This window comes from Pelecanus crispus, chromosome 8 (assembly GCF_030463565.1).
Source record: "Pelecanus crispus isolate bPelCri1 chromosome 8, bPelCri1.pri, whole genome shotgun sequence".
Classification (NCBI taxonomy): domain Eukaryota; kingdom Metazoa; phylum Chordata; class Aves; order Pelecaniformes; family Pelecanidae; genus Pelecanus; species Pelecanus crispus.
The window spans coordinates 30,930,906-30,945,444 of NC_134650.1; the positions used below are offsets into that span (position 1 = coordinate 30,930,906).

Genomic DNA, 14,539 nt, shown 5'->3' on the forward strand with positions numbered 1-14,539 from the left:
GGCACAAGCTGGCGGCCTCCAGTCATGGCACCAGGTGCTGGCATCGGTGCTCCTGCCGCAACTCGGAGGAGCATGGGAAGGTAGATTGGAGGAGCAGTCCCAGAATCACATTCGCAGATTGGGTTTGGGTCTTACTTGCAAGTTATTTTGCAGTATCACGTGTACGTGTTGAGGTGATTCTGAGAGGCTGTTACCTTCTTCCATTTGGTAAATGTCATGCAGAATAGAGACATTTCCACCCTCTCACAGGGCCGTGGAAAGGGAGCAATTGTGCTTTACTCTTGCTCCAGTGCTTTAGAGCAGTTGTGGAAAAAAGCATAATTTAACAACCATCTGTCCTCTGATGTCATCAGAAATAAGATCTTATGTATAATTTGAGCTGTTTAGAGAAATGTAACTCATAAAATACATACATTGAATGGATGCTGTGAAACTGCATATTTGAGAAGACCTTTCTTGTGTGGAATCCAAATTGCTAGAAAGTTGTAGAAAAATATATATAAACAAGAGACCTAGCCATATAAGTTCTTTTTGCATTTTAGCAATATATTCCTTCTACGACATTTATGTCTAATCTGGTTTATTCCAGCAACAAGTACATGCGCTTGAGAGTGATCATGAAAATAATTTTGTAGTTCATCACTGCAAGCGTCTCTAGGTTAGAAAGCAAAGAAAGAAAACATGTTCTTTAAATACTCATATATTTTTTAAACAAATACTTAAACTACAGTGGCCTCTCCTTGGCTTTGTTACTGAATGTGTTTATCTTAACATTTAGTCTCTTCCTGTATCTTAAGCTTCAGGCAACAACAGGGTGTGATGATAGTTAATGTACTTCAGAACTCTTTGAAGTGACATCTGTAGATCTTGCGGAGTCTTTTTTATGTGAAACTTAGTGGGTTGGTCCAAGTTTGATATTTGTATTAGCCTTCTACAGAGGAAAAGTAGTCTTAGTATATGTAAGTGGGTGCACATATATACCCAGAATCCATGTTTGATTGTCCATTTTACTACCTTTGAGAATGCAGTGTGGGCAGAATAAAAAAATCCATTCTTGTCTACAAAGAGCCAAAATGGTAAATTGAAACTCTTTGAACATGTGACAGCAAAATACTTGGTATGTTTGTCTTGGAGAGGACTTTCAAGATTCACACTAATTTTGTAAGACCTTAATCTTGTATAAATGTTAGGACCAGGACCACACTTTGGACCACCTTTTAATATTTATGCATTTAAATATGGAATAAGTAGCATTAAAAATCTGGCATATATTGAATTGCCTTGACTGTCAGTCAACAATAATAATAGTGTGCATATTCATACAAAGTTACTTATTGCATATAAAAACTTCTATAGACTGTATCCTTCTTAAGAGATCTGAAAATGTCTAACATGAGACCATTAAATATTCCTTTCATTACTGTTCCTAAGACTCGCACAGTATCACATTTGGCAAAATATCATTCAGTTACTGCTTTTGGCCATGGAATTCACTGAAGGAGTTCATATTAAAGAGTTTGGCTGGAATTAGAGAGATTAAGTCAGTGCTTTTTATTGTTATTGTCGAAGTTTTTATTTGCTGGCTGAAAGCTTTTAAAGTAACTTCAAATATTTTCATTCTAATTGCTTTCTAAAACTTTTAAATCTGTACTATCTGCAAACAGTGTGTCTGACGGAGATTGGAGGATATATGAATAAAATATAAATGTCTGTTTTTCTTTAGGATCTTGCTCAAGTATTTTATGCCACTGAGATTTTTTTGGCTCTAAGCAAAGAGTAGAGAATGTGTGTGTAAACATATATACATCCATAGACACATGTATATAAACATACATATAACAATTAGTGTTACAGACGTTTAAGACTCAAAAACTGGAATCCAAACAGTCCCCTGAATTAAACACTGTTATGATTTTAAATATCAAAAGACTGTCAAATGTATGGTTGTACAGATACTTATGTACAGATTCAATAATTAATGGACCACTAATGAGATTATTCATTTGCCTAAAATTCAGTATTGGGGATGTGACTGCAAAACTGGGTACTTAGATACATTTATTTTAACATTTTGTGCTCCTGTCTGTTGTTGGCTAGCTGCTCATCAGCAATGTATTCTTAAGCACTTTAAGCTTTCTGGTGTGAAATCCCCTATAGGAACTCCTTTTGTTTTCAGCGGGGCCTGCATTTCCTCCTGATTATTGCAGGATCTTGATATGGTGTGTTAGAGAATCCTGATGTGGAAGAAATGGAGAGAAATAACTGTCGTGTAGTAAGATCTGGTGGCTGAAGTCACCAAGGCTAACACTTCCCAGGTAGTTTTTCCACACGTACATGAAGGTCTTTTCTAGAAAATTTGTAGGCAGAACCTAGCAGGAAATGAACCCACTTCCAGAAGATAATATCTACTGAAAATAAGAATAATACTGTAATCTGCCTCAGAAAGCTGATTTCTATTGCACTAACCTATAATAATCACTGATTGTAAATTTGCTCTAAGAATATGAATGGAAAGGCTCAAGTATAAACTTGGCATATATAATATGTGTTACCTCATGGTCCAGCACTTCATGAAATTCTTCAGAAATTATATCTTTTGCTGACAAAAGCATTGTCTCTGTGCATGTATCCATGCCCTTGTGCACATAGACACACATAGCAGTTTGATCTTTGATGTAGCTGGGATCCATTGTCTGCTTACTGATACTTGGTCGAAGGCTGACCCAAATGGACAGCCTTTTGGCTGAATCTGGTCCACCTCTCCATCTCCTTTATACTCAGTGACTCAGTCCCTAACCTCCCATAGCTGCACGTTGTCTGTGGTAAATAATACTTCTTGCATCTGGCAGCGCGTGCTGCTGCTTCCAAAATGTAGCATCCTGCCAGAGGAGTACAGAAATTTCTGTGGGTAGCTATGTAGTGTCAAAATCGAGGATACCATTTTGCATTCATTCTGCAATAAAATTGCTTTCTTATTTACAAGGTTTTAAAATTCAGGTTTTCAAGGATGCTTCATTCACTTGTAACAATAGAAATCCCTAACAACTTTAGTGGTATTGCATCCGTGAACCAGATACTAAAATCTGTCTGATTGTTTCTAGTAGCAAAAATAAAATAGAATACTTGTATTTATAAAATAATATGAATACCACCTACTGCTTCTGAAGTATTGAAACTGTCGTGAAGGACTTGCTCTTCCAGAAGAGAACACTCTGCTCCTGCTATGAACATATCGTACTTAAAAGTAAAGCCCCTACAGAGATTAGCTGGATATCCATCTAGAACAGAAATGATTGGAGAATTCTTGTCTGTTATTTTTACGTTCATTGAGGAAATAAATTGTGTTCCCTGATGAGAAAAAAACCCCAATATTTAATTTAATACATCTAGTGAGGACACCGCTGTTCATAGATGGTGATAGTTGATACTATTTAAAAAAAAAAAAAAAAAAAAAGCCCCTTCTCCCAACCCTCCTCCTACTTCATCTACTTCTGTTGCCAGAATAATTTTAGTGTATATTGTTTTGTTTGGAGTAATCAGGCTGAAGTAGCATTAGTCCAGCTTCTCATCTTTTAATTACAGACAGTTTATTGTCTATGCTGTCCCACTTTCTGCATGGTTCCCCACCAGCCAGCTAGACTTAGCAATCTCCATTAATTTAATTTGGCATTTCATTCAATCAGACAGGCTGTGAACATGATGAATTTTTTTTTTTTTTTGAAATAACACAATGCTCATTCTTAATTGATGTCCTTATCAGACATTGTATTTGCCAGAGCTGTAATTATTGGTCAGGCAGCAAAATCAAATCTGCCCAAATGCAGTAAAGATGTTCTCCGGTGAAATTATTAAGATACAGTACTTAGACCTGGAAAGTAATTTAGTTGTGGTCTGTAATTACATCTTTTGGGATCGTTATCTTTCTTTTTACTCATAAGGATAGTGTAACCTCAGAGGAATTAATTTGCCAAATATGAAGATAGAACTGAGATCCTTGCCATAATATATATTTGTGCAAGTAGATATTATTCTATATAAAAAATAGGAGCATGCTCACACCATGAAAGAATGATTTTATTAATGGCCATATTTTTAAAAATATGGCTTCTAATTTTGTTGCAGAAATACTGGAAGTGTGATCAGTTGAGGCTGCCTTTTTCCATAAGCAATAAATTGGCATCAGAAATTACAGAATTTGGATGTGTGACTATCTAAAATAGATATGCAAGCAGATATGTAGTTCTGTGACAGAACTAGTTTAGAGCTAGTTCTGCAGGCAGTAGTTCAGCATCAAGCCAGTGAGAATTTTATCTGGAGATCCTATCCCAAGAAACTTTAAATGTGTATTTTGACTAAACATGAACTAATGATTATGAAAGGACTGTTAGTGTCATGATAACTAAGTCTGAATTCTGTTTTGCAGTAAGGGTTGGGATAGGGCTTTCTTGAATAAAAAGGCGGGGGAGTGGATTCTGTAATAACTCTATTAATTTTTTAATTTATTCTCATATGATATGTAGTCTTTGAGTACAGATTGCAATCGTTCCTTTTAAGCAAAATGTATGTCTCTGGATTAGTTATGAGAAGATGATAAAATGTGTTTCATTCCTGTTCTGGATATATTTTGTTTCCATTTTTTATTTGGAACGTCTATTCACATTACATGGTTTTGGTGGTATTCTGTGCTGGAACGGTAACCCTTCCGATGGTTTCTTCTTCCTTGTGGTTCCACTATTAAATTAAGAAGCAATATTATAAAAAGAATTATTTAGAAAATCTAATGTATTTGCCTGATTAATCTAATTTTACTGTTGAGCATAAGAATACTAGTATTTTAAAAATTAATTTTTGTTTCATTGAGATGCTCAGATGAAAGTCTGGGCTCCTCTGTGTCTGGTTTTAAGTCACTTATGTATTTCAGTATTTGCACTTTTTAGGAAATGAACAGTGGGTGTGAGTTCTAGTGTTTTTCAGATTAGAGTTGCACCACAATTGAGTTGATTTAAAGATGGAAACATAGAAAGTTGTAATAAATACTAATGACTGAATGTTGTAAGTAAAATAATTTCTCCATTAAAATCAGTAGCAAAATTCCCCTTACTTTTGTAGGTTCAAAATATTATTCTGTGTGTCCATAACACCTTCAAAATGAGTTACTGGCTTTACTCTTTATGCTTTTTTTAATGTTATGGTTTTGTGGTGTAAACTTCTCTTTTCCTTGTTTTATTTCTTGCTGTGGCTTTTGTCTCATCACAGTTGCAAAAGAAAAGCCCAGACAGTAGCCACTATGTAACCTTTTGAGATTTTCTGAAGATTTTTTTTTCAGTAGGAATTCAGACTCTGTGGACATTTAATCACTGATTTTTATCCCAAACTGCCAAGGTTTTCCGTGACGTTCATCATGTTGGACTTCTTTCTTAAAACAACCATTCATTAATCTCAGCGTTCATAACCAACCAATTTTTAAGCTCTGGTGAGTGCAAAGGGTAGCTTGAAAACTCAAGGAGCATTGTGCTGTGCTGATTCAAAGTGGCTAATTCCTTGCTTTGCAAACAGGCATCATAACATCTGGCCTAGCAGGTTTGGTCTACGAAAACGTGCAGTTTGTAGAAGTGGTTCAGTGGTACAGTTTTTATATCCCCAGTCCTGGGCAGGAGTTGATTTGGTCTTCGTTAGGGCATGTGTTGGGGAAGGGAATGGAGGGCATGAATTTTCCCTTAGCATTGCAAATATACACCCTTCCTAGAAAGGATGAATAAGGCTAGATGTTGGGCTTCAGGTTCAGTAGTCAAAGCTAAGAGAAGAGCTTCAACAAGCTATTGTAGAAATAATCTGTTTTCTTGACCTTCTTTATACAAGGTAAGCTAACATCCAGTCTCTCTTACTACAGTCTTCATGTCGGTTTTTAGAGATTTCCGTAGGGCCAAGATTCAAGTGCCCTTGTGACATAAAAGAGCCGAGGGCTGAACTGTCATAGTTTTAATGCAACGATTTGCATGAAGAATGAAAGCTGTGATTCGCAACAAGTTCAGAAGAGGTTTTGTTTGCAGTCCATTTCATAAAATCAGCATATGCGTGTGGTTTCCGTTGATTTGCTGTGGCGGTAAGTTGTGGTACTCACCCTTAATGTATTTATCAAAACTTAGATGTTGTTGAGCTCCTGAAATCAAAGGAAGCAAATAGTAGTTTGTAATGCAATGGTATGTGTTGTCAAAGGAAGCTGAAAAGATTTTATTCTTTTGTAGTTACAGAGTGAGGGTGCACCGAGATCTTTAGATGCAAAAGCTTATGCAAAACCTTGCTACTTGCTATGGCTAAGTAATTTGCAAAGCATCCCAACGCCAGCATGAAACAAAAAGATAGCTGGGCGAGGTGCTGCATCTTAGTCTCTTTCTGTCCCAGGGAAATCCAACAAGTGGGACCCCGCAGGAGTGTGCCTGGGCAGCCCAAATTGCTTCATCTCACCTTGAATTTGAATGCCTGCTGTCAACTGTAGGAATGCTCTGAGATGTTTATGAGGGGTCTGAGCAAGGGATCCTTTAGAAAATAAATGGAGAAAAATATCTAATCCAACAAGAGTCATTTCACAAAAAACATCTTTCCCAAATTATTTTATAAAATAGACAAGAACCCCTTGTTCTATTTAGAATGATTTATAACTGTTCCCAGCTGATCACAAAGTGTTTCTAAATTAAAAGCCATTAATTATAGCCTTATATAGATACAAAGATATGCAAGAAGTGCTTTGTAATTCCAGCTCTGCACTTCAGGTGAGAGCTTTTTAAATTACTTGGACCATTGGAGCCACCTGCTTGACTAAATGCTGAGGGCCCTGTGTTTCAGTACTCATCAGTGCATTGCAGTGTTAACATTGTTACTGATTTTTCTCATTTCTCCAGGGCAAATACTAATTAATGGATACAATTCACAGCTGATTAGCTGTAGTTTCTTCAGTAATTACATTCGCGGACTAACTGTTCAGAAGAGGATTTCTAACCCAGTTCTTATTTCACTCTAAGCTTAATTTGTTTTTTTAATTGTTTAGGTCCTTAAGATAATAACCATTTTATTTTCTTTTGTTGTTATAGGTACCATTAGATAATAAGGAAGTTTAATCTTAGAAATACTCGGTGATAATTGTTGTGTGCCTTCAACGGATTTCTAATTCAGAGACAAAAAATAAATTTAAATAATATTAGTTATGATCCATACTAACAAAAGCCTAAGTATGCCAGGTTCTGACATCAGTGCCTGAGTCAAACACAATAGGGTCTTAAATATTGTAGCCTAGGAACAGAATGAATCTAAGGATATGTACTTGTAACTTCTAGCTTTGACATTCCTCGTTACGTCATTTGCTTCCACATTCTTAATAAAATGGAAAATTATGTTGTCACTTTCCCCTTTGTTTTACTTTAATAAAACAAAAAGGAAGAAAACCACTTGACAATCAGAGCAGCAGTAGCTGTGGTGTGAGATCTACATGCAGATCAAAACAATGTAGAATTTTACTCTTCAAGGTAAAAATCAGCTACATTTCCATTTTGAGGCACTGGAACCCCTAGCATGCTAAGCTCATTAAAATAGGATAGGGTTTGTTCCCACTTATTTATCCAGTGTTAGAGCCATACTTGCCTGTTGTACTTTTGCACTTAGGTATAATTTGAAAACCTGATTTTTTTTTTTTTTTTTTTGGTTACTGTAGAAAGAACAGCTCTATTAGAGCCATTTGCGTTTTTCATGTAAATCCTTCTTAGTTTGCCACTAACTGACATGAAAAAAGATCTATCCTGTCCATCTCACTGTTGAGCTGAAGTACTATGTCTTTGTGCAACAAATCCACACACATGCATCTTTATGTGCCTAAGCAGTAATTTGAATGTGCAATTTTGTTTGAATTTTTTAATCTCCAAAAATGGGTGACATCTGGGCTTTTAAAAAATGGATGACATTACTTGAGTATCTGCATAGCTGGGGATAACAGAGTTTTAATAGTTATGAGGCAGCCTACATACTGTGTTAAGGCCTCTGTTGCTTAACATGTGTTATAGGTTGAAGGGTTCAGCATATTAAGTCCACGAATGGAATTTCGTACTTCAGAAGGAGGAATCTCATCTCATATTCCTTCCTCCCCATGATTGTCTTCTGATTTTGTTGATGTCCTGTTTTGTCAGTGAGACAATTCATCAGGTACACAAGGCTCTAGTTCTTTGTGTCCATCTTCCTTTTTTCATCCTCTATCACTATAGTTTCTTCCTTTCTTTTCCCTCCTTTTAACTTTTGGTCTTATTTTCAGAAATAGATTTTGGAGTTTTCAGGGAAAGAGCCTTTCTTGAAAGGATCACTCTGGCCCCTGCACTGCTCTAGGATGCTGGAGGAACTGGAGAAAGTCAGGGTCTGAAACACTTCCCTGCAAAAAAGTCAGGCACTAAGTACTGCAGCAGCAAATTGAGCTGGAGCAAAGCGGTTTTCCTTTCAGGACAGGTTCAGCTGCTCTGAAAGTACAACAGTTTCTTGCTTAGAAAGAACAATCTGTGCAAGTGCATGGGTTACCCATCCTCATGCACTTGTTGCAGAGCTTACGTTGTTGGTGGTGGTGGTTGCTGTTGTGGTTGGGGGGGGGGGGGGGGGAGGGGCAGGTCCACCAAGACTGTCAAGATAAAACAAGGCCTTCCCAAAAAAATTTGCTTTACTGAACTCAAAAATGGGAGTTAAGGGTAGAACGCTTAGTGTGGCTTTAGCAGCAGTGATATGGAAGGGCATTGTAGGGACAGCACAGGGACTTTTCTCTCATTTGATGCCCACCCTTTGCAGTGTGCACTGTGCCTGGTAATAGAAATGTGAAAATGTGAAAGCCTGTGTTTTAGTGGTAGCTGCATGACATGTGTGGTGTCTGTTCCTTGAAGCAAAGACTAGATGCCTGCCTGCTCCGGGAGCACATGCAGAAATAGTTACCAGACTACCTGCTTTTTGGAAGTGCTGTTTAAGGGAATAAGGCACATTACGTGCCAATTAACCAAACGCTGGTAATACCTTTCTTTTCTATGCTCACTCTGTAAAAGAAAAAGTATATACCTCCATCAACAAATGTTTATACTTGAGAATTTGGAGGAAATGACTCTATGGCATCCGAGAGGATCCTTTCAGGTCACTCGTGTGTAAGAGGAGTTGCGCCTCAGTGGGAGCAAGTGGGCGCTCAGCCCACTCCTCCTTGGGTAGATCTCAAGCTCTCAGTGTGATACAGTTCCTCTGATTTGCAAAATCTTCTGGTGTTAATGTTCACTGGGGTCGTGGGAGCTCAACTGGATTGAAGGATAGGCAAAGGGGGATTGTTTGGCTTTTTAATTTTGTGGAAAGAATGGGATTTTAAGAACAACACTGCAGATTCTCATTTTTCTCCTTATTGACCTTCATCTCTTTCAAACCAGGTCTACCTGGAATAGTGATATGCCAGCTGCTTCTAGCTGCAGCAATCCTCTGAATCAGGATTGTCTGCAGAAATATTATAATGCGTGTCAGGAAAGATGTAGTAGAGTCGAAATGTCTTTTCTGGAGAATAGTTCTAATGGACGTTTAATTTCCAAAGTCACCTCTAGGTCTGTGGGGTGGCTTTGCTACATGGACAAAGAAAGCTGAAGAGAGACACTTGGATATCTTCCATGTACAGACCTGGGGATGCAGAGTATGTAATAATAATAATGTTGAATCCAGTCTAGTTCTGACTTCAAAGAACATCTGCAAAATTACATCTTATCTGTTTGTTGTTTTGTTTTTGTTGGGTTTTTTTCAACAACTTCTATGCCAGTGATGGGGTAAAGAAAAGTTTGTGGTGGCATGCATTAAAATCCAAATATTTATTTTTCTTTCAGTTTGGAAACAATAACAACTACATGAACATGGCAGAGGCAAATAATGCATTTCTTGCTGCAAATGAGGTAGATGTTTCTCTTTTTTATCTATGCTCATATTCTGCTGTTTGCTGTGATAATTTAACAGACTTTGAATGGATGAAGAGTGAAGTGCCGAATTTCTGTGTGTTTTATGGAGCACAAAATAAAGACTTTAACGAGAAAGAAAATAACCTGACAGCTCTCCATTACTAGTCAATTTAGCTGTCCATAAGGCTGTTACTTACATAGCATGTCGATAGAAACAAATCTGCTTTATGTGTGAAAAAAATTATAAACAGAAGGAAAGAAATAAAAAGCACAGTAGGTGTACACTTTGAAAGCAAGCTTTGTAATAGTCATTACTAGCTAATGTGCTAATTTCTGTTATAGATACAAACATTTTAATTTGGGTTCTTAATACTCATATAAGTTAGAAAACCAAAACCAACTTTGCCTGAATTGTATGTGCTGCGTGAAGGGAACTTCTGACCAGGATCAAGAACAAACCGAGGTGCCGGGCTGGTGGAGGCTGGCTCGGTTGTGGAGGTGATGGGTTTGATCGCTGCCTTTGAGAATGGGAGCAGGAGAAAGGCATGGCAGCTACGGTCTCCATGTATTTGTTACAGTGGTGCCACCTTAGAGCCAGTTAACAGGCTATCAACATGCTAATACTGACCACAGCTCCAGACAGAAACACCTTTTGCTCATCACTAAAAACCAACAACTTATTCCAAAGGGCAGGATGGAAAGTGCAAGATGCACTGTCTAGTAATGTGCATAGCAATATGGAGAACAAGAACTAAGTATTTATATAGGGTGCATGCCATAAATAATCTTCCCAACATGAGGAAAGGTTGGAAAACTGGGCAGCCTTGATTTTACATGTTGTAAGTGGTGATTCAGTTGCAGGTATGCTTGTGCACTTTTAAAAAAGCGATCTCGGAGAAAAGAAGCAGAAAGGTGTAACAATAAGTATGAAGGTTAGAATTAAGAGTTGTATTTTATGAATCATTTATACAATGGTCACCATCTCTTTTTACCCAGCAAGACTGCTTAGATAAGGGAATATTGTTTGGCACTAGCTCCAGTGTTATTTGTGATAATGAACACAAACCCCATCTGTAATGACAACATGATGTTTCTTTCTGTAGAATTTCTTTCCTACATTTGAATCAAACATTGATGAAAGCTCTGCTGCCAGCAGCTGTTCAGAGACAATTTAATTCCAGCTGTGATAATTCACCGTGTCAGACATTGGCTGTTATATGTTGATACAACAGTTCTCCAGATTTGCATTTTTATCAAAAGGAACAAATGTTTTGAACATTTCAGTACAGATGGCATTTAACCATGCACACAGGTTTTTTTTTTTTTAAATGTGTAAGATACAAATATTTGAAAAGTTAATAACTTTAAAAAATGTGATTGGTAAGATAAATCCCACAAATGTTATACCATCTTTTGGTCATAACAGCACCTTTCTGCAATCCCAAATTGCATACTATTCAGGCTCTTTTTACAGACTGAATAGCCTAGTGATTTGGATTTAGGACTACTTCACTAAGGGGCTTGCTTTCTTCTTAGATTACATCTATTTTATCATCAATCTTAGGTCTGTTATATGTTTTTAAAAAGAAGATATATACATAGTTGGACAAGTTATATTGTGAGAATTAAATTCACATTTAAAAAATGTTAAGGTATCCATCAATTTACTCTCCCATTTGTAGTAAGCTATAAGTATTAAGATGAATGCTACTTTTCTAAGTAAAATATTGTATTATTATCTAGCTGTGTTATATATTTATACAGCTGTCCTAGAGTTATTCTGTTAGATGGGGGAAAAGACCCAGTTCTTATAATTACTATCTCATCAATATGTCAAGTAAAGAGAGGTTCAAATGTACTATAATAATACTGATTTCACTGAACCTTTTGCTTGAACGAGGAATAAAAATATGATTAAGTGTTAGTATTCGCATTAAAGCATGAACCTAACTTTGCAATTACTGCATTACAATGTATTTAATTACAGTGTTTTTACATTAATATGAATGTAGATTTCTCACTATGATTTTGGGCCTGAGCACTGCTTATCTAGAAGCCCATTTTATTCCTGTAAATAATGCCTTGAGAGTGTAATCCTGGAGCACATTCAGGCTTAGAAGCCACACATTTGCTTTATGTTTTCTGTCTCTATGTCATGATTACTACGACCCATTTTAAAGCACCTTAAATATTTATTGAAATAATATTTCAAGTGTTAATTACAGTGGTAATGAAAACAGCCAAATGCCACATATCAAGAATGAGTGTTTATCCGTATTGTTAATGTGATATGTTAGATTTCATTAAGCAGTAATGGGGTAGCAAATGAGTCACAAATTACAGTTGCATCTGTTACTAGACCACATTAGTGCCAAAATAACTGCAAATGCAGCCATAGGGTTATGTTCATTAGCCAACCACTTCTCCTGGCCAATCCATCCTTTGTGTTTGTGAACTACAGGGTCCCGAGAAGCAAAAATTCACACCTTTTGTAATATAGCAGCAGGGAAGTCAAACGTCTCCCTAATCCAGGCCCAGCTTTCACATCCAGAATTAAGTTACAGTCTTGCAGTTCGAGCGAGATGGGTAGAGTCTCAGCAGACTTTGACAGTACTGCAGACTGCAGCAATCTGGGACCTCATCATTTCTGGTGTGAGACCAATAATGACAGCTGACAGGTTCTATATGCAAGCAAAGGTTTTTCTTGTTTCAGTTTCCATCTCCTCTCAGGCGGTTATTAATTTATATCATCATTAACAGTTTGAAGGATGACAATTTGCAGCAGTTAATGAGATCTTTCACTGAACATATCATTTTAAAATTAACTGGCATTAAGTCACTCTTTCAAACAATGTAAATAATACATAAAACCATTCCCCCTCGCCCCCCAACTCGAATCCTGAACTAATACAAACAAACGAATCCTAGCACAACCTTGCACGTCCAGAACAAGGCAAGAAGAGTGCCTATTTTAGGATTGCCAACTGCCCAATTTGATCAAGACAGCCCTGATTTGGTTACATTTAAAATGGCCTAATTTCAAGCGCTGAATTTCTATTATTAAGTAGCAGTGGACCTGAAATAATATACGAAAGTTCACTTAACTTGCAAGAAATTTGAATAAGCATAGCTCGTTTGTTTCCCAAATAAAAGTCAGCGGTGTTGAAGCCAGATACAGACTCTACTTGAATAAAGATTATCTTTGACAGACACATGCACATGTACAAACACGCACAAACCCTGAAGATAACTGGCAGTAAATGTTTTGCTCAAGGCATCTTAACAGGTGTTTAGTTTGTAACAAACCTACTGTTCAAACAAAGCTGGCTTGCTTCAGAAAGCACTGGAAGCTGCTGTAATCACCCTCACTCTTTCATACGCGTCTCTCCTCCAAATTGCAACCCTTGTTTAAAAGGGTGCATTGTACTTTTGGGATGGAAAAGAAACGAAATAAAGACCAGAATTATAATATTTCATGTTTATTAGTGGATAAAAAGGAAACAAAAGATGTGAAATGGTCAGTGCTGAATTAATGTTTTGTGTGTGTGCTACAAAATTGTCAGTATTTTATGAAGCATGAGAGTAATGTAAGCTGTTTGTGCTATTTTACTAACATATCAATAAAGTGGCAATTTGTTTTACAGCCAAATCCAATGTAGCTGATATTCAGACTAACAACAAAGACAGATGTTGCTAATTAAGTACGCATTAAAAAACTGTTAATACTGATACTCCATTAAAGCCATATGATAATGAGACCTAAATCTTTAATCAGAATGATCCACAAACCCCTTCAGTATAAGAAACTTAAAAATTTTGTTGCATAGGGAGTTTGCCTTTAAGAACAAAACAAGATATGGACTGCAGGTCCAGAGGTGGTTGCTGAGAGCAGCGTGCCCTAACGTGGTTTGCCTTGTCCTGTCCTTTTCTAGCAGACGTTCCATACGCCGAGCCTTGGGGATGAGGAGTTTGAAATCCCACCCATTACCCCCCCACCCGAGTCAGACCCTGCACTGGGGATGGCAGATATACTGCTGCCCTTTCAGGGCCTTGGTGACCAGCTGCCTGCACAAGGAAATGAATTTACACCTCAGTTTCCCCCCCAGAGCTTGGACCTTCCCTCTATTACAATATCCCGAAATCTCATGGAGCAAGACGGCGTCATCCACAGCAATGGACTGCATATGGTAGGTCCGGTTCTTTGTGTGTTTCCGTTGCCTAATATTGTCTGTCAAAGCACAGTAATGTAGATTTGTGTTATCTCTCAGTTTTAATTGACCTCTCAGAAGACCTGTATGATTTCTTGGTATTGTAGCCCAACCAAGCATTTGCCAATGTTCTGTATCATGTGCAGGTGTATTCTGTATGAATGATGACATATGTTGTCAGCGTTACACAGCAAACAATGATATGCTATTGTTTGGTTCCCTAAGGCAGTTGGCAAATGGTTAAGGGTTTAATATTGGTGGCTTCAGGAAGATAAACATGGTTGTTAATGTACAGTGCAATGCTATAATGTGTGTGAACAGATCTCTTGTGAAGAAGCAGTCAGGCTTTATAAACGTAGAATTTTAATTTTGGGAATGAACTTGGAAGCCCAT

General features: G+C 37.3%; 1 protein-coding gene across 2 annotated transcripts in view; it reads left to right on the forward strand.

Moving 5' to 3' along the window:
- TOX3 (TOX high mobility group box family member 3) overlaps positions 1–14,539 on the forward strand; it is a 78,135-nt gene that overhangs the window by 41,593 nt on the left and 22,003 nt on the right. Inside the window, exons 2-3 of one of the 2 annotated variants that reach the window (XM_075715743.1) lie at positions 9,870–9,935; positions 13,871–14,125. In XM_075715743.1, coding sequence (XP_075571858.1) covers positions 9,870–9,935; positions 13,871–14,125 — 321 coding nt within the window. The remainder of the gene's footprint in view (positions 1–9,869; positions 9,936–13,870; positions 14,126–14,539) is intronic. The other variant, XM_075715745.1, reaches the window with a different exon arrangement.